Source organism: Equus quagga, chromosome 19, assembly GCF_021613505.1.
Source record: "Equus quagga isolate Etosha38 chromosome 19, UCLA_HA_Equagga_1.0, whole genome shotgun sequence".
Classification (NCBI taxonomy): Eukaryota; Metazoa; Chordata; class Mammalia; order Perissodactyla; family Equidae; genus Equus; species Equus quagga.
The window spans coordinates 6,621,382-6,644,497 of NC_060285.1; the positions used below are offsets into that span (position 1 = coordinate 6,621,382).

General features: G+C 56.8%; 1 protein-coding gene across 3 annotated transcripts in view; it reads left to right on the forward strand.

Moving 5' to 3' along the window:
- SCUBE1 (signal peptide, CUB domain and EGF like domain containing 1) overlaps window positions 1–23,116 on the forward strand; it is a 138,960-nt gene that overhangs the window by 73,148 nt on the left and 42,696 nt on the right. For 2 of the 3 annotated variants that reach the window (XM_046646855.1, XM_046646857.1), the window contains exons 5-7: window positions 812–937; window positions 5,261–5,377; window positions 7,973–8,062. In XM_046646855.1, coding sequence (XP_046502811.1) covers window positions 812–937; window positions 5,261–5,377; window positions 7,973–8,062 — 333 coding nt within the window. The remainder of the gene's footprint in view (window positions 1–811; window positions 938–5,260; window positions 5,378–7,972; window positions 8,063–23,116) is intronic. The other variant, XM_046646856.1, reaches the window with a different exon arrangement.

Genomic DNA, 23,116 nt, shown 5'->3' on the forward strand with positions numbered 1-23,116 from the left:
AGATTAGGAGCCCAGTGACGCATGTGCTCTGTGAGAACTGAGGGGCATGCAGATGGAGCTGGAGGCTGATGCCAGGTCATGCAAGGCTCTGCGCATAGGGACAAGGGTTGTGTGGGTTCTGGGGAGCACTACCATGAGCAGATACATCCTGAGACCCCCTCTGGCGGCTGGGAGGTCATGTGCTGTTTAGGGGGTGGCCCTGGGGCTGGCAAGGACGAGCCTCTGCTGCCCTGACTTCCAGCTCTGACAGAGATGGCTAGGTGGGACTGACCGTGCCTCCGGATATGACAACTGGAGGTGGGCCAGGGCATGTGAGCTCAGGGCTGCAGCCCACCCACTCAGCACCCTGACCCATCAGCACTCCTCTCTGGGCCCAGCCAGCAACAAAAGTCTCTGCCTGCCTTACGGGGCACGCAGCATTCCTATGCAAACTGAAAATTGTTTCAGTGCCACCCACACCTGCTTTAGTGGGAAACTGTCTGGAGCCTTGGCCTAAAAGCATTTCCATAGACCAGGCCCCATAATCTGACAGGACAAGAGCGTTTCCTCCGTGAGTCCCAGGGGTCATTTACAGTGCAGCTCTCAGAGCAAGGCCTGGCTCTAGCCCTGGGCACCATGTCCTCGGGCTCTCCCATAGGGGAACTCCATCTGGATGGCAAGGCGCACACCCATGTATGTGTGTGGTATCTGTGCTAACAGCAGCCCAAGAACACACCATTGGATTGTGACCTGTCATTTGCTATCTCTTTTCATCCTGAAATTTTCTCTCTCCCTCGCCCCCAACCTCTCTTTTGTCTGTCTCTCTTCCCAGAGGGTATGAACTGCATGAACAAAGACCATGGCTGTGCCCACATCTGCCGAGAGACGCCCAAAGGTGGGGTGGCCTGCGACTGCAGGCCCGGCTTTGACCTTGCCCCAAACCAGAAGGACTGCACACGTAGGTAGATGGAGGCAAATGGGTCAGACATCCCCACGCGTCTCCTACCATTGCTTTGTGGGGGGGGCTGTCCAGTGTACTGGACATCAGCCAGGGAGGGCTCAGCCTCTCGAGGTGGAAAGAAGGGCAGGGCCCCTGAAGGAGGCTGGGGAGGCACAAGGGATGGGGCCTGTGAACCCCAGGCTTGGGGTTTTCCCCACCCAGCATAACACCACCAACCACCACGGCCCCAGAGCTGGGCTGGATCTTATGTAGGGTCCCATGTGATAGCCCCGCCAGTGCTTATTGGAACCCCTTCCTTCCCCCAACCCCAGAGACTCATTGGCCCTGAGCTTAAGCTCTCTAGTGGGAATGCAGGGACTATGGGTTTTTTGATGGTCCAGGGCAGCCCTTGGTAACAGGATGGTATAAAGAAGAAAAGGAGCTTGGTTCTGTGGTGTCCCGGTCTGGGCTGTGCTGACTTTATTTCCAGGATCAAAGGTCAGAACTGTCAGTCTACCCCTGCAGGGCTCACTGTAAATGGTGATATCCTGGAAGATCTATGTTCAGTGAGGCCTCTGGCCAAAGATACCACTTCAGGACCTGCTTGGAGGTCAGCCTATGGGACTCGAGTGAAATGCACCTCTTCGCATGGTCACCCAGCTCCCCAGGAGGAATGGGAGTCAGCAAACCAAGTAGGACAGGAGCCAAACACACTCAGCTAGTCCTCAGAAGCTTCAGACCCAGCGCAGCCTCCCAACAGCTGTGTAGGGAGATGAGGGATGTGGCCTCTGGCCAGTGCAGCCAGGATACGCAGATTGATGTAATGTTTGCCCTGTGTCTGCAAAGAGCTGAGGGAGGCTGCTGTGAGTACTGCCCATCTCTATCAGAGAAAGTGCTTCATGCCAGGCCCACTTTCTGATGCAGGAAATGGTTTGGAGGAGTCCAGTTCAACTCTCAATAGAGAAAGTGGTCCCAACCCAGCTATTGAAACGGAAGACTGAGGCTGACCAGCTCTCATAAAGAAAATGGCCTTTCTTTCCATCCTTCATTCGCTGGAGACAGCTGGCCCTTGTTGGTCCACCTTCCTTAGTCATTGTGATTCAGTTGTCATCAGCTCTTCTTTGGGTAACTCGCCACACCTTTCCCAACTCATGACTCCTCAAACTGTCTCCAAGGCCTTGAGGACTCACGTGCATCAGACGCAGTCCCTGTCTCCCAGGAGCTCCTGCTGCAGCCCCACTCAGGATTTGTCCCTTCCCCACAGTGAAGACACTTCCTTCTGCCCGGGTATGGTCCAGGATGTAAGGCAGCCTTCATCTTTGCTCCTGGTCTTTCCTCTGGGATAGCAAAGAGAAACATGTATGCTGTCACCAAGGGCAGGACCAAACAGGGACAGTCCTGACCAAGAAATGCCCAGCCCCAGCCCCAGGACTCCAGCCAGGCCTCCTCTCCTCTATACCAGGAGGATTCCTTTAGCTCCAGAGAAACCTTCTGCCACCTGGCAACTTTCAGAACAGAAAATGATTAATTCCAGCTTTCCCAGTCCTCCCTGTTGGGAAGCTTCCTCAGGACAAAGGCCAAGGACAAGCATATGTGAAGTGGGCAGGCTCATTGACAGGCTCGGCCAGAAGAAAGATGCTTCCCTTTAGTCAGACTAGCTGATACCTGCTTTGGCCAAGCCCTGAGCTGGGTGCTGGGAAGAGGGCTTCAAGCCGTGCCGTGGAATGTGGCTGGACTGACTGACTCGCCACCTGCTTCTTTAATTCTGTCTGGGACAAGTGCTACAAGGGGACAGTTTGTTCAGAGAGCATCTCCTGAGGGGCCGACACGGTCTGAGAGGTCAGCAACAGGCGGCGCTCCGTGAGTGGTAAGACACCCGGACAAAGAAGAGCTAAGCCTGGACGTTTGCTGGAGTGAGAAACAGCAGCCCCACCCTCCTCGCTAGGCGCTGGGTACTGCCAAGGCGTGCGGAGAGTCTGCTGCCAATCTTGGCCCCGCAGTGCTCCTGTGAAGGGCTTGCACAGATAACTGTCCGGCCAGTCAGCTCCGGTTCCTTCTGTGTGGTCAGTGTGCTGGGCTTAGTAGAACATTAGCCCTGAGACTTTCATTCTAACCTTTACGGGCGCTGGAGGTACAGGAAGTTCTGCATCTGGACTTGGGCTGGGAGCTGAGGCCTGGCCCTGCCAGCCGCCCTGGACCAGCGGGACCACAGGGACTCTGCCCTAAAGTCTCTCATCCCTCCAGAGCCCAGGGCTAGTCCAGGGCCAGAGGAGGTTTCTCCATCCTTCTCTTGGTCCTCCCAGAGCTTGGGGCTCAGATGTTTATTTCTGTTTCCACAGAGCCTACAAGCTGCAGGCTTTCCAGGTGCTGGCATGCTCTGCCCTCGGGGGGCCATGAGAGCACAAACACCTATGTGGAGGGAGTGAGGGACCCTGAGCATGGCCCTCCCTTGAGTTGCGTCAGACAGGTGTGTCCTCAGAGTCGCTTGCAGGCACAGCCCATCTCCTGGAACCCAGAGCTTTGGAAGAACTGTCTGGAACATTCTCACTACCTCCTCACCGGCTCCACCCCTGCCCACTCTGAAATGGGGCTTTTCTCAGTCTGGAAAGGCACGTGGCAGCCAGCCCAAGGCAGGGGTCTGCCTGGGTCTCTCCCCTCACCTGAGATCCATGCTAAGCGGCAGCCCCTGGAACCCTTGGCTTCCCTGGGGCCCTTCCCATTTCAGAGATGAGTGTGAACTCCCATCTGCCAGGCTCCCAGGAATGCTAAGAAAAGAGATGCTTCTGTGGAGAAGGGGCCGAAGGCTTTGTGCTCAAAGCCCCATTTGTGTTTCTTGAAGGAGTTCTGCAGGTCCTTGAAATTTCACCCTGGATGTTCAGGCCCTCCTTCGGACAGTCGTTAGCTCCCTGTGAAAGAGGCAGCCCGTTAGAGCCTCTGTCTGCCGAGGACGGCATCTGGGACACTGAGCAGGAACCATTCTCTTTATGTCCTTGCTCCTCAGCTGGCAGGGAGACGGCATGTATCCAGGCTGACAGGGCCACCGTCACTCCGCACAGTGCCCCTGGAGGCTCCCTGCTGCTCTCTGGGTGAAAGGAGACGTTCCTGGGAAATGCAGCTGCGGAACTCAGTTCTGAAATGCTTGGAATCATTCACCAGGGAGTTGCCACCAAATGACTTCCCTCTGGTACAAGCCCTGCTCATGGGTCAACCTGCTAGAGCGTCATTAATTCAGACTCTGCCAATTTGGAATTCTCAGCCCCTCTGACTGTGGTTGCTCTGAGATTTATTTTTGCATATTGGATTGTTATTAAAGTTTTGCCAGGAAATCAAGAGAGTAGATAGAATTCTGGACAAAGGCTGTTATCCAAGAGGACGCCCTGTCCGCGAGGCCCTGATGCGCCATTTGCATACAGATGACAGGCTCTCGGTTGTCTTATGGAGTAGAGCAGGGCCTGCGATAACCCCTCCTGCAGAGATCGGGCATCTCCCTTAGGGATAGCCCTTGCCTGGAAAGTGATGACAGTGTCTTTCCTTTTAAATAAACTTGAACTTATCATTTTTCCTACTTCAGACTGGCTCCTTTTTGTTCAGCCCTATTTCGGCCGACCCAGGTTGCTGATGCTGCGAAACATCTTAAGATTCTGGGCTGACCGGCACCAGCTCCTCCAGGCCATAGGCATCACAAACTGTGTAACATGCTGAAATAAAAGGTCATTTTCAAAACTGCTCCTCAGATGACATGAATTTGCATAAGTTCTGTCTGTTTGGACATGGCCTAGGGAGGATTAGGGCTTTGAGGGGATAGAGTTTGAGATGGCAGCTGGGACTTGGAGAGAATGGACATCCGTGGGGATGTCCTTCCTCACACCACAGGACGTCAGCAGAGGAAAGAAAGCTCTGCAAGAACTGAGGAAACGAGGGTCCCCTCTCACCACGGGCCCCCGCCCTCCCCTTACCTTACTAACTATACTGGGTATTAACAGACATTTGCCGCACCGAGACAGGCTATTTTAAAGTGTCTTTTGCAATCTAGGAAGGTTAAAATTGTCCAGCTTATCCCTTTCTTCAACTAATGCCATCTGAGTCATCAGCTGTCTGCTTGAAGCCCAGATGACTCAAAGTCCATTCTCTTTCCCACCCCAGTTCACCTCTAGGGAGGGAGCAGTTCCACCCAAGACCTCGAGGGGCTGAAGTCTCGGGAGATGTGTGTCTAGTCACTGACTATCTTGTGCCCTCACTTCCCTCCCCCATCCCTTACAAGACACAACCAACACCAATAAGCTAATTGTTTTTGTTATCGTTCTGTTTATACACACGTATGTACACTTTGGGCCTAACTAGTAACCTGTAACTATGGAAACGGAGGCTGCCAGCACAGCTGTGAGGACACGGACACAGGCCCCATGTGTGGCTGCCACCAGAAGTACGCCCTCCACTCAGATGGCCGGACATGCATTGGTAAGTTGGCGCCCTTGCCATGCACGAGCGCTCTTGTGCCACCCAGCCCACCGTGGGGTGTACCATGTGGCCTTCACATCAGCCAGCACCCCACCGTGTCCCCGTTTCCAAGAAGGAAGCTTAAGGGAAACAGAATAGGAACGCCTTGCAGTACTAAAGGGGCTGGCAGGCATTCCCAAGGGAAGCTTTCTGTGGAGACTTAGTCAGGGTCGCTCAGCCACCAGGACCAAGGGCCTCTGCTTTGTGTCACTACAGGTTTGCTGTGGGTCTTGGTCCTTGGCGTCGGGGGTGGTTGCAGGCACGTGGTCCATGGCGGGGAGGAAGGTGTGTGTGCCTAAGGAGGGCTGCTTCTGTTCCTGAAGCACAGGTGTTTCCTCCCCTAATACGGAAACACAGTCAGATGCATTTAACCTGCCTAACGGCCCCATTCCTGACATGCGCTGCCCGCAGCAATCTGGAAAACCAGGAGCTTTCCTCAGAAAACTGCCTTCGGTCTTCGTTGTCTAGAACACCAGGGGACGTGGGCTGGTGTGGGTCCTGGGGGGCTCTGGGTTGTTAACTGCTTTCCATTCCTGAGCTAACGGGGTTCTCACCAGACTTCCTCTCCCTCCTGGAGTTCATTCTGCTCAGCGATGCCCTCTCCCGTCACCTCACCTGTTACATGGAGTCTCGATACCTCCTTCCTCCTGGTCCTTATTTCCAAGGGGAAGCTTGAATATTTGTGATTATCTCATGCTATACTCACGAGTAGGTTTTTTGCCCACTCAAAAATACAGGCAAATTTTTTAACTGAGAAAAAGAGGGATTTCAAAGTTGGTGCCCAGAGTTCATCCTCTTCTTTCTCTTTAACGCTGGAAAACTTTAGAAATCCACAGGTCAGTTATCATATTTATTAAAAAGAAAACAAAAGGCCCCATTTCTTATTATCAACTCAGAAGATATTTCTTGAGGGATTTTCAAGTAACAGAAAAGGGGTTGGCAAGCGAGCAAAGCCATGAGGCCCAGAGTTTGCTGCTGCGTCCTGTCCCCTGTGACTCTGCTCCCTCGTGTCCTGGGAGGCAGGCAGAGGCGCCGGGCGGGGCCCCAGCGGTCCCCTCCTGGTCCAGGGCTGTCATCCCAGCTGCTGCCTGCCTGGTTCTCCCTTCCTCTGTGTGGTCTCTCCTCTCAGACAGCCGTTTTTGGTTTCATTTTATCTCATTCCTCCTGCTTTTCTGGTGATGGTCCCTGATTGCCTGTCTTGTCTGATAACTGACGTTCATTAATTATTTTCAGAGCCAAAAGCCAAACCAAACCAAACAACCGAAAAAAAAATTCAAAGCAAAACCCGATCTCAGACCAGTGTCTCTATTGCAGCCTGATCCCATCTAGAACCTCCTGTCCCGCCTCTCTGCCTGTCTCCGCTGTCCTGATGGGGGCTCTCCCAGGCCCACCAGCCCCTTCCTGTCTTGTCTGCTGGGGTCCCCCTCAGTGTTTGCCTCTGCAGTGGGGCCACCTCTGCCGGCCATGGGCCAGCGCAAACAGCTGCTGGGCCAGACCACCCCCCCAGCCTCGTCTAACACATCTTGTCTTTGTCCACCTGACTCATCCTTCCTTGTTTTTTATCTTTTAGTGTCTGCTGCATGTGAAGGTCCCTGCTTGGCTCTACTTTCTAATGTAACTTCCCTCCCACCCCCCTGAGAATCCTTTCCCAGACCAGACCAGCTCCTGAGCTGTTGCTCCCTGCTGGCCAGGAGACCCTTCATCTGACTTTGCTCACTCCTCCTGAGGTTCCACACACCTCCCACGGAGCAAGATACACAACCAGCTAACCTCACGCACTCCTCCTCAAGAAGCTTCTTGGCGTGGCTTCGTGCCGAGCGGTCAGAACGTTCCCCAGCCTGCCTGGCCGTCTCCCTCTGCACGCTCCTCAACAGACTGACCCCTCTTTGCAACCCCTCGTTGAGCACTTGAATGTCTAGCTCTGGTCCTCTATAGACAAGCAGGCAACCAGCGCTGCCCAAATCGATCCCTGGTTTTTCTGTGTCTGTCTGATGGGTTCCACTGTTGTGTGTGTGCTTTTGTTCCTTCATATGTTTGTTCTTAATTTGCATGAGTGTTTGACACACTGTCACGCCCTTGAGACAGGGCATTTGCCGTCCAGGCGCATCCATCACCGGACCTCGCAGCCCTGTCCCCTTGTCCTGTGCCTTGTCCTGTGCCTGCCTCTCCAGCTTGAGCCGGGGGTGTCTGTAATGGCTTATGTCTTCCTGAGCACCAAGGTGGGGCTGTCTGCTTCTGTGGCCCTCTGCAGATGGTCCACTCTGACCTCAGCCGCCTCCTCTATTTGCTTGCAGATGGGCCCTGTGTCCCATCTGTGTCTTTTTGTGGTCATCCCCTTTTCTGCATCCCCCTCCCACCCTGCTGCCTCTTTGCTCTGCCCTGAACACGCCCACCTTGGAGGTTCCTGGGATTAGCCCCTTGGCGAGGACACCACGCTGGCCCAGCATGCTGTGTTGGCTTTGTGTGCGCCACGCCGAGAGGCTGACTGTCTTGGGCGGCGGGAAGTGGGCTCTCATTAACCACCGGCTCCGTGTTTGTCCCTTACTTGTGTTTTAGAGAAGGATGAGGCTGCAATTGAGCGCTCTCAGTTCAATGCCACGTCAGTAGCTGATGTGGACAAGCGGGTGAAACGGCGGCTACTCATGGGTAACACTTTTCTTCCACTTCCTTTGTTGTTCTTGCACCTTTGTTCGTGTGTGTGTCTGTGTGTGTGTCTGTGTGTGTGTGTGTGTGGTGTGTCCTGGTTGTGGGACATCTGAGTTTGTATGTGCTGGTGTATCGGGCTGTGAGTGTGTGTGCTGGCATGTAGTGTGTGTCTGTATGTCCCTGTGTGTGCGGTCACACATGCCATGTGTGAGTGTGGGGGGCTGCACTCCGGATGTGAACTCACTTTTTCCTTTTTAAAGTTTTTGCCCTTCATCAAACACATGTATTTCTTTGTGTATTTGTAGCAGAGAACCCAGAGCCATGTCAGGTGGCCTCTGCATGTGGCTGTGAACCTCCTCTGCTTGCGGGAACACCCACACTGGCAGTTAGGATCGCAGGATCAGCCCAGCAGCACTGAGACACAGAAGCAAAGGAGGGCCTCAGTGTAGAACAGGAATTCAGGTGGAACGTGCCTTGTCCGTCTCCACACCTAGGAGAAAAGCCACATCCAGGGAAAAAAAGCCACTTCTAGGTTGGGGCTTGGGGGTCTCAGGGATGTCCAATCCTTCCTGCTCACTTTATAGTTGGGAAGTCTGCTACCCAGAGTGGGGAAGACTAGTTAAGGTCATCTCACGGGCCCAGGTGAAAGCAGGACTCACTCAGCCCCTTGTGGCCCCAAGGCTCCCCAACTCCATGAATGACCCTGGCCTGAGCTTGCTGGGCTACAGCCTTGGCCCACTTTTCCATGGTCCCTCCTTGGGCACCCGCTTGCTTTGGGTGGGTCTGTGTGAGGTTGGCTATGCTCTGAGCACTGTCCCTGGGCTGGATCTAGACTCTAGGAAGGTACGCCCAGAAACACCTGGTGCCACTCAGGGTGCCTCAGGAGGCCTGCTGGCATGGCTGAGCCTGGGCAGTGTGCAGAAAAAGGAAGGAGGAGGAGAAAATGTCTGCTCTGCACCTGCACTCAGGCTGCAGAACAGAAAAGTAGGTCTGCTCCCTCACTCATTCATTCTTCTCTCCCTCAGTCGGCCCACAGTTCTGGGGTTGCTGGCCAAGGCTGGCGGCAACTGCCCAGGCCTCTGGAGTACCTCTGGAGTAGGGTTGCCTGGGATTGTCACAGCCTTCTTTGTGGCATTCTAATAAGCTCGCACCAGGTTTGGGAAGTGAGGGGCCAGGCAGTGCCTTTCCCCTGTCTCAGAGGAGGAAACTGAGGTTCATTGGGGTGCCCTGGCTTGCCCAAGGTTATACAATACCCTGTATAGCTGAGCTTAGCCCAGAGGTCGTGGCTGTGTGTACCGTCTTAACTGTCGGGGTCACAAGACCATGGAAGTCAGAGCCTGAACATCCCAGAGAGGTCACCTAGCTTCGTGGTCCTCATATGGACCTCAAAGGAGCCCAGGCGTGGCCCCCTGCATTCCCACCTTTCTGATTATAGAAATCCCCACCACACCCCCTTAGAGCCTGTCCTGGCCTACAGACAGAAGAGACTCTCCTCCTCTGGTCTCCCTACAACACTTAGAACAGGGGACAAGAGCCAATAGCCAAGGCTCCACACCCAGAACTTGGTAACCATCCTCAGAGGCTTCTGTAAAAGGCACTATCTAGAGCACAGGTGAGCCCTCCCTCAGGAGCTCATAATTCTTAGTACCTGTCTCCTCTGAGAGCAGCCCGTGTGATACAGACTTAGGCCTTCAAGCCCTAACTAGTAGCCCCAGTGAGGCCTGGCTGCTCCCAGGCTGTATTAATATAGGCAGGGAATGGAGAACAAGGGAGATGACGATATCCATCCTGTGCTGTGCCGGTCAGATCACACCTGGGGCGTTGCGCTCAGAGCCCAGCCCCTGCATGGAGAGAGCAGCCTGGATGGTGAAGGGAATCAGAGTTGGGTCAGTGTCATTGGCCTGTGAGAGGGAGCACAGGCAGTTTATCCCACTGGATCCTGGGACCGATGGGCCGCTTGAGCCCTGTTTTAGGTCCTGGGAGGGGACGGGGGCAGATCAGGCAGAGGGGGGAGGGCCTCGTTCTTTGGCCCAGTAGCAGAAGAGGAAGGTGAGATGCTGGAGTTTCCCAGCAAGGTCAGACCCTGGGCCGCCCGGCTCCAGAGTCTGTGCACTTGACTCCTGCGCTGGCCAGCTCCTCCTGAGAGAACCAGGACCAACGACTGTTGTGAGAGACGTCTGGGGTACCGGCATGCCCGGAATGATCTGATGAGAGCAGTGCCGTGTAGTCACGGGCAGGGTTCCGCCAGAGCAGGGGACACGTGCTACAGTCCCCTGGTGGCTGAGATGGCCTGGCCCATGTCTGTCAGCCGTGGGACGCCAGTTATCCCCTGTGTTGATGGGGCTTGTCAGGGTGGGCAGGAAAGGCCTGAGAGAGCGCCCCCTCTCCTCTCCAGAGGTGAGTGGCTGCAGGGCAGCCCTTCCAGCCCCGTGGAGTTCCATGAGCCGTGCCCATTACCACTCTCCATGATGACCACACGTCGGCAATAGGCTGGCCCTAGGCTCGGGGTGAGACCCCTTCTCTTTCTCAGGGAGGGTAAGTGGCTTCGTGCTCCAGTTTACCTTCCCCCAAGTGGAGGAATAGTTAGGTGCCTTGTGCTATTATAGGCCATTTGACTCAGAATTATTTCAGAAATAGTTTGTGCCCAGACCACAAAGGGCACAGGTTCCTTAGACATCTGCCAGCAGCCTCACCTCTTAACACGGCCGCGAGCCAGGAACCAAGATGTATGAACTGAAACCTGGGCCCTTTTCCTCATTTGAGCCTCTCTGCTCCTCTCTTAGAACCTGCCTGCTCCTTGTTTACCCAAGAGCTGGTGTTTGGTTCCCGAGTTTGGAACCACGAGCACAAGCACTAACTGAAATCCTGCAGTGTCGCCCCCACTAATTATGGCACTGGCTGCTTTCCTGGGGCCCTGGGAGGCTCCAGCCCGGTTGGCATGGGGAGGTAGAGAAGGCTGTCTCTGTAAAGCACAGGGAGGACATGGGGCTCCGAGGGGTAAAGTGGTCACTCAGGCGCTCAAGGCCTGCAGTGGCTCAGGAGGCTGCAGTCGGGATTCTGGCTCCACAGAAGGGGACAGGGCCGCAGGGGTCAGGAGCGGAGCGCTGCAGGCGGTAGACACGGTTGTTGTCAGTCTAGAGTGTGGGTGGAATAACACCCTCCAGAGAGCTGGGGGGCTGGGTGCTCTGGAGCGCCTCAGCCTGGGGCTATTCGGGGCCAAGTGGCCCTGCCCCACCCTTGGGGTCTCAGTTGCAGCCAGTCATTGCTGTTTCTAATCACTGCAAGTCCCTGAGCACAAGGTGAGAACAGGCAGTTATGTTTCCTTTAAAGAAGCCTCAAAATATGTCATCAATTTTAGATCCCCATTAAAATCAGTTAAAATGTTTGGATTTAAGGGTTGGAGTGATCAGTTTCATTATCTGGCTGACATACTTGTGTGAAACATCTGAGTACTAGGCTGAGTTTACCACAGGCCCCCCGGGCCCCCACTCGCAGCGCAACTGGAGAGACGCTGCGAGGCACCTGGCCCACCCCAGGTCTGAAGTCAGTTCCTCTCCCACAGGTATGCTTAGGGTAGATGCCATCTTCGTTTCCTGCTGCTGCTGTTAACAAGTCACCACAGTATTGGTGCCTTAAAACAACACAAATGTATTATATTCTGTAGGTCAGAAATTTGACTTGGGATTCACTGGGCTAAAATCAAGGTGTCGGCAAAGGTTGCATTTTTTTCAGAGGCTCTAGGGGTGAATCCATTTCCTTGCCTTTTCCAGCTTCTAGAGGCGCCCACATTCCTCGGCTCGTGGCCCTTCATCCATCTTCAAAGCCAACAGCATATGTCTCTCTGACCCTGCTTCTGTCACCACGTCTCTTTCTCTGACCCCCTTCTTCCACTTTTAAGGACACTTCTGACCACACTGGGCCCACCCAGATAATCCAGGATGCTCTCTCATCTCACAATCCTTAATTTGTCACATCTGCGAAGTTCCTTTTGCCACATAGGGTCACAGGGGATTAAGACCTGGACATTTTAGGGAGTTAGTCTGCTGAACACAGATGATTCAAACCTGGGCTATGAGGAACCTCCCGGGTCATCCGGTTGCTGTGAACCCTACTGAGGCAGAGCCCACCTCTGCCCTCTTCACTGGCTTATCCCCAGGGCCACCAGTGTCATAGCACAGGGCAGAGGCTAGAAGTGTGGGATGTGCTGGACCCTGGACCGGACGGCACAGGAAGCCCCACTCCTGCCCTGCCTCCTTCAGGGGGGCTTCCAGCCTCTGCCGTCCCCTTAAGTCCCCCCAGCCGTGATCATCCCCTGCTTCCTCAGGGTCTCAGTGCACTGAGGCCACTTCCTCTGGCAGCCTGTTGCTCCTCACCAATAGTGACACCACTTTACAGTTTGCAAGGTGCTTTCCAGTCAGCCCTGTGCAGTGAGTCCTCCCACCGCCCTATCAGGCAGCTCTCTCCACTTACAGAGGAAGAAGTGAGGCCCTGAGAAGAGCAGAGGCGCACCCCAGGCCATGCAATCATGAGCCAAGTCCGGGCCACAGGCAGAGACCTGCGAAGCCCCAGTCCAGGGCCCTGAGGCAGGAGCAGGGCAGGCCTGAGGTCGGCACAGGGCTCGGATATGTAGCTCAGCAGCCATTCCAGGTGGACTCTTCCCTCCTGAAGGTGCTGGACAGCAGACTTGCAGCCAGCCCGTTCCAGGGGCCCCTGAGTTCAACAGAGCAGAGCTCCAGGCCCAGTGAGCACAGCAAGGGTTAACCCTTAGCCCCTCTGGGCCTTGCACTGCTCCCCGCCTTCACTCACATCACAGCCACCCTGAGAGTGGCACTGAAATTCCCATTTTACAGAGAGGAAACTGAGGCACAGAAGGATAGCTAGGAAGTTCTGTCCCTGCACTCCCACAGCTGGCACCTGCCCATCTCCCTGACCTCTCCTCCTCTGAGCCCAGGTTTCCCTTCGGGGAATGGGCATGCTCCATTCTCCTGGCCAGGCTCAGAGGAGGTGGACGTGAGGGAAAGGAGGACGTGCTGTGATGTATGTGCCTGGGGCCTGGCACACAGGACAGGGCTCAGTAAGGGGAGCCATTGGAGTTCTTGGAAGGGAGAAAGAGGGGCTGGGACCTGGAAGACCAGGAACAACAGGGAGAATGGGGCGATTATAGTAATCGCTGACGTTTGGTGGCGCAGACTGAGCCCCATGCTGCCCCAGCCTCATTTAACCGCACAGCCATGCTGAGAGGCCCAGCCAATGTCACGTCTCCTCTCACCACACACACTCCTTCTCCCCCAGCCCCCAGTTTCTCTGGCCACCCAGGGGCTGCCCACCTGCCGCCTCTTTTCTGCAGCCACCATCTCCAGGGGCCCTGGATCTCCCCTGATTTCACCAACCTGTGTCCCAGGCCACCTTCCCCGACCCCTAATTCCAGACTCACACGTTCAGTCACCTCCTGGAAGCCACCCTCTGCCTGTCCCAGGCTTCCTGCCTCAGTGGGTCATGCCACCCACCACTCTTTACCCAGGTGCCATCTTGGACAGTTCTACCTGGCAAAGACTCATCCAGACCTAGCTGGACCTTCCTTGACACCCCCAGCCCACTGCTCTTCCCTGTTCCACCAGCACTCCATTTTGTCACAAGCCTGGGACCCCCTGACTGGGAGCAGAGACCAAGTCTTTGCCACCTCTGATGGCCTCTTGGGGCACAGCTCAGGGCCTTGCCCAGAGCAAGAGAACAGGGAAGGCTGGTTGGCTCAGCATGAATCAGAGCTTCCTGGAGGAGATGCCTAGGGATGGGTGGGCCTCACTGCTCACTCTTCATGCAGGCAGGTATCCAGGTGTCCAGCTGGAAGAGAACGGGCAGGCCCTGGAGCCCAAATGAACCTGGCAGTGGGAAGGGGCTCAGATAGATCTGAGGCGAGGGAGGTGTGACACGGGGCAGTTGTCCAGGCCAGGCGCTCAGCAGGAGGCCCGGCCAGAGGGAGAGGGTAGATGGACCTTGGGGCCTGGGCAGACACAGGCCTCCCTGCCCACAGGGCTGAGCTCCAGGCACTGGGCTCTCGTTCAGGAAGAACCAGCGTGGTTAGGTTTTACCCTATCTCTGAACTGGTCCCAACTGTGACTGGTCTCTGGTCTGCTGGGGCCCCTGGCTAAGGCCCTGAGCTCCTGCCCTCAGTCAGTCACACACACACACATAGCAGGCTGGTAGAAGGAGGTGGGTCATGCTGACTCAGCTGTGTTGTGGGGTAGAGTATGGGTGGAGGCAGGGGGCCAGGCAGACCTTATTAGAGAAAAGTAGAGGGCCAGGACATTGGCTGGCCCCAGATTGAGAAACTGAGGCTTAGAGAGGCTATGACCCACCCACAGCCACCCTATGCTTTGGGCAGAACCAGGGTTCCTGATGCCTGGGCCCTCACACTTTTGGGGACCAAGCCTGGCTGGAGAGAGTAGTCTAGCACCTGCCCTGAGAGGGCCCAGAACACTCACCTGTAAGTCCCTTGATTTCCTTTGGAGCCTGAGGCCTGTAGCTTTCCCCTCTCTCTGGCCTTGGGTGAAATTTGAGTCTGATTTCAGCCAGTCTGTAGGCATGTCTCATAAAGTGTAAATGCCATGGGAGACTTCACCTCCATGGGCACAGCTCACAAAGGGCATGCTTCTGAATGCCACTTTCTTAGCCTCCAGAAGTGAGGGTAGGGGCGAGGACAGGGTACTGGGAACTGGGGACGTGCTCTGCTCCCTTAGAGACCTGTCAGCGTGGGCACGCCCTCCCCAGGCTCTGAGGGTGGGTTCTGTGACGTAGGACTACCGATGGGGAGGAGGTTCCTGCTAATGTGAGCAGTAGGGTCAGAGAGACCTACCAGGAAGTATGGGCTTCAGCCCAGCTGTTGGGTTTAGAGAACTTGCAGTGGACCACGGTTTAGGAGGGTGCATCCAGCAGAGCCCAGTGGGCTGAAGCTGGGGCAGCACGGATAGGAGGGTGACAATGCAGCTGCAGGCCAGAGGGCTGGGGGAGCACAGAACGGTGTTACAGAGAGGTGATGTGGCCAGACAGGCCTGTGGGGATGACCCCTACAACCTGGAGGGAGACGGTGCCCTCGTGGTCTCCTGGTAGAGGTGGCCCGGCCAGGGAGGTGAGGGGAATAGCTAGAGTTGTGCAGCTCTTCAGAGGCAGGTGTGTGGGGCTTCCCTGGGTGGGGGGGGGTATCCACATTTGGACCAAGGGGCTGGGCATGGGGGTCAGTGAATGGCACATTGGGACCTGGCCTCCCCTGACATTTGCCCCTGGATGGCCTTGGTAAACCCCTTCCCCTCTCAGGGCTGTAAAGTAGAAAAGCAATTCCTAGTCCATCAGCCTCTGGGGTCTGTGAGAAGGACCTGCTGGGACGGTGACACCTGGGCAAGTGCTTCATCAGAGTGACTTGTAGAAGCATCAAAGGGTGATTCCCAGGGGTTTGCCCAGTTCTCAGGCTTTGTGTAGAATGCCACCTGGTTTGTGGCAGGGCCCTCCCAAGTCTCCCCGTGACTCAACATCCCCAAACCTGCACCAACTTCCAGGGCCCGGGCAACTCCCACATGGTCAGCCCCTACCCTGCAGCAAAGCAGAAGGTTCCCCCGTGCCACGGCAGCTTTTCCACCTAGATGGGGCATACTCAGGGGGGATGGGGGGAATGAGCCCCACAGATAGAAGGTGGCCCTGCCCCACTGCTCCTCACACTCTGCCCCGTCCTGCTGGGGCCTGGGCACCCTTGACCCCGACATGCTCGTTCTGGGCCCCTACCTCATCTAAGGGACCATGTTCCCCAGCCCCTCCCTGCCCCCAGCCCCTCCCTGTCCTGCCTCAACGTTTTCCTAGTTTTCTTGGCCTGTCAAGATTTGGTCCTAGTGGGTCCCAAAGCCCTTCAGAATGTGACCTCATTGCCCCCTGCCTCCTAATCACCCCTCTCGTATGCCCACTTTCTGATGTGCTTGCTGGTCCTGGCTGGCCCTGGAGTGATAACACTGATTGTCTGCTGTAGCCACAAATGTAAGGCACCCCAAAGAGCCCAGGGCATCTTTTTTTCACCATACTGGCTTTTTTTCAACTGCTTTCTTTGGAAGAACCCCAGTGTATAGAAACAGATGAAACTGGCGCTTTTCGGTCACCCTGCCCACTGGTTCCCTCTCCCCTCACCCACCTGGGAGGCCATGGCCCACTCCTCCTTGCTGCCCATGCCTTGAGGCCATCCTCACCTCCCTCAGGGCTTCTGTCTACCTGGCTCCAACCCAGGGCAGGCCAGGTGGTGGCTACAGACCCAGTGCGAGCAGCTGAGTATGATCGCAGAGGAGCCAGACTCAGGACCTCCTGCAGTGAGATGTCCTGGTCTGTCCCAAGGAAGCCAGGCCGCTTTTACGTTGCTCTGCTGGGCTGGGTCTTGGGATCCAGGATCTTTATTCTTAGAGCAGGGGCACTTGGGTGGAATTTTAACAGTGACTTCTCTTTCCAGTTTTGGTAACGGTTCTCTTTCCTGCCTCTCCAGCTCTGGGTTCCATTCCTCTGTCATCACACCAGAGTCACCTCACATCTCTGAGCCTCAGTTTTCTGTTTTGCAAAAAGGGCATTGTAGCCTATACTCTGAAGCAGCTTAGATGCGGTGCTTGACGTGCGGCCCCTGGCCATGTGTATGCAGGAGGCAAGGGCTCCATGATATTCCATTCCTTCCATCTTCTCCTTCCCCTGGCGCTAGCCTTTTACCGGGGCACTCAGAATACCAGTGAGGAATACCGCCTTGATGGCAAGTCCCAGGCAGTGAGGCGAGAAGCCAGGGGCCTGCCTAACCTTGGTCAGGTCGTAGGTGGGCTGATGCTGTAAGAGAGAGAACCAGCAGGGTAAAGCAGCACCTTTCAGAGGCTGGCCAGGTACTGCAATCTGGACTCCTCCAGGAGGCCCGACCAGCTCACAGGCCAGAGAGAGACAGGGCAGTCACGACTTTAGCCACCCCAGCCCTGGCCCCGGCTCCAGGAAGCCACGGAGGGGTGCACCAGTGCTGAGGGTCCCCACTGAAGCGCAGAGGTCTGTGCACAGGCGGTAAGCCCTGCCTTCCTCAGTCCGAGGCTGTCATCCAACCTGTCCTTCACTGACTCCCCAGGGCAGCCATCAGGAATCTGCAACAAGGCTGCCCCTCTGTTGAACAGCCTCTGGGCTAAGTCTTTGTGTCCCTAGACATATTTAGTATTGCCAGCAACCTGCAAGGGTGCCGTTCAGTGTTACAGATGAGGAAACTGAGGCTCAGAGAGGTAGTGGCTGGCCCACCATCACACCGTCCTGCTCTTGCCACTGCACCACACCACACTCCCTCCTGGGGAACGTGAGCAGGTGACGGTCCTGGCCTGTGAGTCTTTGGAGAGCGTTATCTGCTGTTGATGGGTGTTCTGGGGAGAAGGATCTGACCCCTAAACCCTCCTGGTTGCACATGGCTAGAGGGGCAGCATAGTGCCAGGGAAGGGTCACCAGCCCACCGAGCAGGCCTCCTGAGCCTTCTGTAGAACAGGCATAATAATCTTGCCCTCTCCTCCTGAGGACTGCCTCAGACGAGAGGCTGCGTGCAAGCTCCCTTTGGCTGCCCTCAGCCCCCTCCACTTCACAGGCAAAGTAAAGGCAGGAGTCAGAGGCCACCGTTGCTGCTCCTGACACCTGCTTTCATGTAAAACTTCAGTTGTCCATCTGGGTAGACAGGCCGTTCAAGATCCCTCAAACCAAACAAGGAAACCTGCCCAAGGGCTGCTTCTCTTGCTCCTGGGCGGGCCTCTTCTCTGCCCTTGACCCCTACCCCCCGTGGCTGCAAACTGCAGGGCACCTGCCGTTAGGTCCAGGAGGGTTCTGCTCTGGGCCCTGCTGTGAAAATCCCGCCCACCAGGCAGGCCCGTGAGAGGCTGTGGCCCTGAGATCCTAAACCTGCCTGGCACCTCTGGAAGACAGTCCCCTGAGGAAAACTTAGCTCACAGCAAACTCCCCGGAGCACAGCCGAGTTTCTGGGCGGAGGGAGCCTGCACGATCATCTGGCACTGCAGGCCTGTTCCTTCCACACGGCTGGGCCGGAGTCAGCTGAGGGTCCAAGCGGGCCTCACAGTCGCCCAGCTGTGTGCTATAAAGGCAGAGGCCAGGACCCACTGAGGCTGCCTCAAGGCCAAGCTGGCCCTTTGAGGAACTTGGGTGGAAGGGGTCCACTGGCCTCAGACATGCCTGAGAGCAGTGCTGGCTGCCAAGCGGGGCCTTCCAAGGTCTCCTTTCCCACTTGCCCTCTGACCCAGGCTTGGGGCTGCAGCCCTGGACTCTTCAACCACTCTGCCCCCAGCTGCACTGACTCCCTTCCCCCGCAGTCCCTCCACACCCACTGTCACCATCACATCAGCCACCAGCAGGTCCACTCAGAGGACCGGGCACCCCTGGGGCACGTTCATCCAGCACCCCACCCTAGTGGCGCGTCTCTACCTGCAAGTAAGAGCCACCCTCCACAGGCCGCTCTCAGGAGTGGACATCTGCCCAGCCAAGGCAGAGCAGGGGGTTCTGGGCAGAGGTGGAGAGGCAGGGACTCAGAGGGAGTGTGGGAGGGAACAAGGCAATGACTTCAGCCAGCGGGGATGAGCCCCAACTCCCCACTCCCTGCTGAGTGGCTGGGGAAGCTGCTTCTCCTGTCTCGGCCTGACTCTCCTCGCTTGCCAAAGGGACTTCGTGAAGAAGACCAACCTCACTGTGCCATTCCAGGCCATGAGGCACACGGGCCTGCTGACAGTGCTCATCATGGGCCACAGGGTGACCCAGAGGTCGTTGGGGCCAGCACATAGAGAAAGGGCAGTGAGGAAGACTAGGGCCACTGTGTAAGGGCTTTGCCAGGGAGCATGGCTCTTATCCCGAAGTGATGGGAGCCATGGGAGGCTCAGGAATCAGCTGAGGGAAGAGGATCGGAGGTCAGAGATTCCACAGCTGGGCCAGGCGAACCGGTGGCTAACCGCTGTTCACAGCTGGCTTCAGGTGATCCTAGTGGCAGGTAGACAGGTTGACCAGCCCTGACTGAGGCCTAGACAACTGGCTGAAAGGGCTTTGGGCTGCCCCTGCCACCAGGGTGAGGACTTCATGGGACAGGGCAGATGTCTGGGTTGGCAGGGTCTCTGTGGGTCACTGGGCCTCTAGGAGTGGGACCATTCACCTGTACTATTGACAAGCCTCAGTGATTCCCGGGCACACCACAGGTGTGAGAGGAAAAACCACAGCCCAGAGAGGGGAGGATCCTTTGCCCAGAGTCCCACAGCACTTTGGGAGCTGTGTGTGGCACTCGGGCCTCTGGACCCACGTGCAGGTGTCATCAGGGGTGCTACCGTGGCCCCACTCTGTTGTACAGCATGCAGTGCTGCTCACTGACACGCTCCCCAGCCCCAGATGCCCTCCTGCCCTCTCAGCCAGGTGAAGCCCACTCGCGCTTCGGTCCAGCCCACCTCAGTTCCCACCTCGCCCTCCCAGTGCCCGTGACTCTGGCTGTTGCTGGTAGATTCAGAGGTCCTCTGTACTGCCAGGTTCTTCTCAGGAGTCCTCCCCCTACCAGGCTTGGCTGGGGGCTGGGGCTCAGTCACTCCACTTTATCTCCTTCCTCACGGGGCCTCCAGAGTCTTGTTCTTTCATCCAGTCATTCCACAGAAATTGGGCCCCTCCACTGTGCCAGTCCTGTGCTGGGCACTGGACTCCTGACAGCAGGCACCCAGGATCACCCTGACACAGCTCTGCCTGGAAAGTAAGTGGTCATTTGGAGAGACCACCAGACAAATGAAAGTCCAGGGCCTGAGAGAGGCAACAGGGCTGAGGGGAGTTCCCAACTCAGACATCCTGAGTCTTGAGGGACGCATGAGGTTGGGCCGCAGGAACCAGCCTGTGGACCCTGTGGAGCCCACGCCTAGGTGTGATGGGACAAGGGGTGGGAGGCAGGCCCAGACTCCTGTGAGAAGGGCAAGGCCAGGCCCTGTTCTGTCTCCGGTAAACCATTAACCCTTGAGGCCTGGGTCAGCGTCAGCTTTGTCTCTAACTCCTCTCGCATGGCCACCCAGCACCAAGGAGTCGTTCCCAAACTGTTGGTTGGACAGAGGAGCGAACCCATCTGCTGCCCCGCTAGGCTGAGGCCTCCACAAGAGCAGACGCTGTCCAAGGCAGGTCTGCCCAGCGCAGAGCAGGAGCTCAGAAAACAATTGTCACATGAATCCACACCTGACTTTGGGTGCTAAGACTCCACCTTCAGAGGTTCTAAGAAATGGCACCAAGAGTGATCATGGGGTCACAGTTATGACAGTTTACAAAGCACTGTCATGTCCACGTTTTGTCTGGGCCTTGCAAGAACTACGTGGTAAATATTACCATGTCCACATCGAACATGAGGAAACTCAGACTCCGAGAAGTGAAGGGACTTGCCCGAGCTCGCAGGGCCAGCGGATGGAGCCATTTTCTGACTCGGTAGCTCATGTTGTGTCCACTGCTGTGACTGAGACGGTCCTTCATGGGCCTCGCCAGACTCTGTCCCAGACCCAGGGTGGTGCAAGCAGGCAGCACCAGCTCAAAGGGCCTACTGCCGTCCGAGCCCCGTCTCTCTGTCCAAGCCCTAGCCGGGCTGCACAGCAGGTCCAGTGGAATGGCTGGCCTCTCCTGCTCAGCTTCTGCTCTGCCTCTGTGTGGCCAGTGCCTCTCACAGGGCCTGGCCCAAGGCAGGAATCCCAGAGGGAAAGACCAAAGACTGGCCCTTTAACACATCTAGGGTTTTCCCACCCGCTGAAAGGCGTTCACTCCTGGCCCCTTCTACTTTAGAGCCCCCAGCCTGGGGGGTAAGAGTTCTCCGCACTCCCTGAGTGAGGAGGCTGGGCACAGTGGGCGCACACCTCTGCTTCCTCAGGCCACCAGCTCTGCTGCCCCACTGAAACCGCCCCTTTGGCTCCCTTTTGAAGGCCTGGCTCTCTGGCCTGGTCTGGCTCACTCATCAGCCTGGAGTCTCATAGTCTTGGGTTCAAATACTGGCTCTTCCCAACAGCTGTGTGACCCAAGACATAGGGCCAGCTTCACAGGTGCGTGGTCAAGGGAGAGGAGACGGCTGTCTGGTTTCTGAATCTGAGACAGTGGTGGCCTAATACCAGGCCTGGGTGGCCTTTGGTCTTGGGGCACAGAGAGGTGAGGCTGCTCTTTGAGGCACTCGGAGGCAGGGCCAGGGCCGGTGACCCAGGTTGACTACCATCCAAGGCCAGGAGCCCCCTCAGCAGCACCCAGTAGCCTTTGCTTGGAAACTCCCAGGGACAAAGCTCCCAGTCCCCCCAGGCCAGCTTGTCCTGTAATTGTAGACTTCAGTCCCTAACCCCAGCGTAGCCCAGAGGACTGAGTAGACTTCATTGTCTCCCTTTCCATGTGTATCACGCTGTACTGTGCACTTCTGCTAATGTCACAACCATGCGCCCAAGGTGGGCGCGGCAGAAACAACCAAGCTGTGCTGTAGCAGGGGTGCTGCAGGCCCAGGCAGGCACAAGGCCCCTGCCCAAGGCCTCCAGTGAGAGCAGCATTGAGGACAGGCTGATTGCTGGTTGCTCACTCCAGCATAGGGCCTGGAAGAGAAGGCCCTCAGTGAATGTTGGCTCTCAGCATTATCACGAGCCTGGAGGCACTGGCTACCCAGAGTGAGGCAGTGGTCTGGAGGAGAGGGACCTTTGGGAGGCTGCGAAGGTCACATAGGAGGACACTGGAGGCCTGACGCAGAAAGGCAGCAGTAAGAACAGGGCCTGAATCAGATGTTAACGAGGTAGCAGGACCAGGCCCTGAGCCGCAGGGGAGGTGGGGCAGGGGGCCCCCTAGGATGCTGCCTTAGCGTTCACAGCATCAGGGAGCGGTGGAAGAGGAGCCATGGGAGGAGCTAGAGAGTTGAGTGCATGCTTGGCTGTAGGGCCTGGGGCTGGGGCTGCCTGGACATGGAGATTTGATGTGGGTGCCACCAGCTCTGCCACTTACCAGCCGCACGGCGCTGGGCAGATTCCGAGCACTTGCATCAGTTGCTTGTCAGGGAGGTGGAGGGTGCAGGAGCTGTCTCACAGAGCTGCTGTGAGTGTGGGAGGCGTGAGGCTTGGATGGCTGAGTGGGGCCTGGCACAAGTGACCTGCTGCAACAAGGAGCTGGAGTGGTCAGCACCCAAGAACAGCCCACAGGCCCCTTCCTGGGGGCCCAGAGCCCCTCACTCAAAACCTGAAGTTTAGGCAGCAAACACTGTCTGGGGCGACACGGGAGACTGAAAGTGTGCACAGCGCAGGGGAGAGGACTGCACTGAAGGTCCAGAGAGCGAGTGGCCATCCAGGCTTGACCCTAGTGGGCAAGAGGAGCCCACCAGGGCCTCCAGAGACAGGAAGGGCCTACAAGACCCTTGGAGCCTGCCTGGCCAGGACCATTTCTCAGGGACACAGCCCCCAGGGCCCAAGCCACACCCCCACCACAGGAAGGCCCAGTGGTCATCCTGCTGTCACCAAGTAATGCCACCCAGCTGTGCCCCAGCTGAGCTCTCGGTGCCTGCTGCTGCCCCCTCCTCCCGAGTGTCCCCCTCCTGCCTCTCCAAGGCCTGAGCCTAATTACCTGCACCTGGGAAGCAGGCGCACTCTCTGCCCCGCTCTCCAGAGAGGGGCTCTCCCGAATGAAAGGGTGCAGAGGCGCTTGGGGGTGTACATTGACTCTTTGATTTAGGGGTGGGAGGCAGGATTTCCCTCTCTGACTGTAACCTCAGAAGAGGAAACGAACATTGGCTGAGCAACTACGTATGCCAGGCCCCGGGCCAGGCGCTATTGAATGGGGCATGCGCTTGATCCTCCCCTGCACCCCGGGAGGGAGGGCTTGTCATCCTCATCCACCAGGTGCAGGTGCTGAGGTCAAGCCCCAAGGGGTGGCCTGCCTGGGTCACTCGTGGGTGACAGAGCCAGCATTCACACGCTGGCCAGCCCACTTCCACTGCCCCAGTAGACGGTCCTGTGGGGAGACGAGCAAGCATGAGCAGGCCATGTGCCAGTCAGAGTGTGGCCCGTG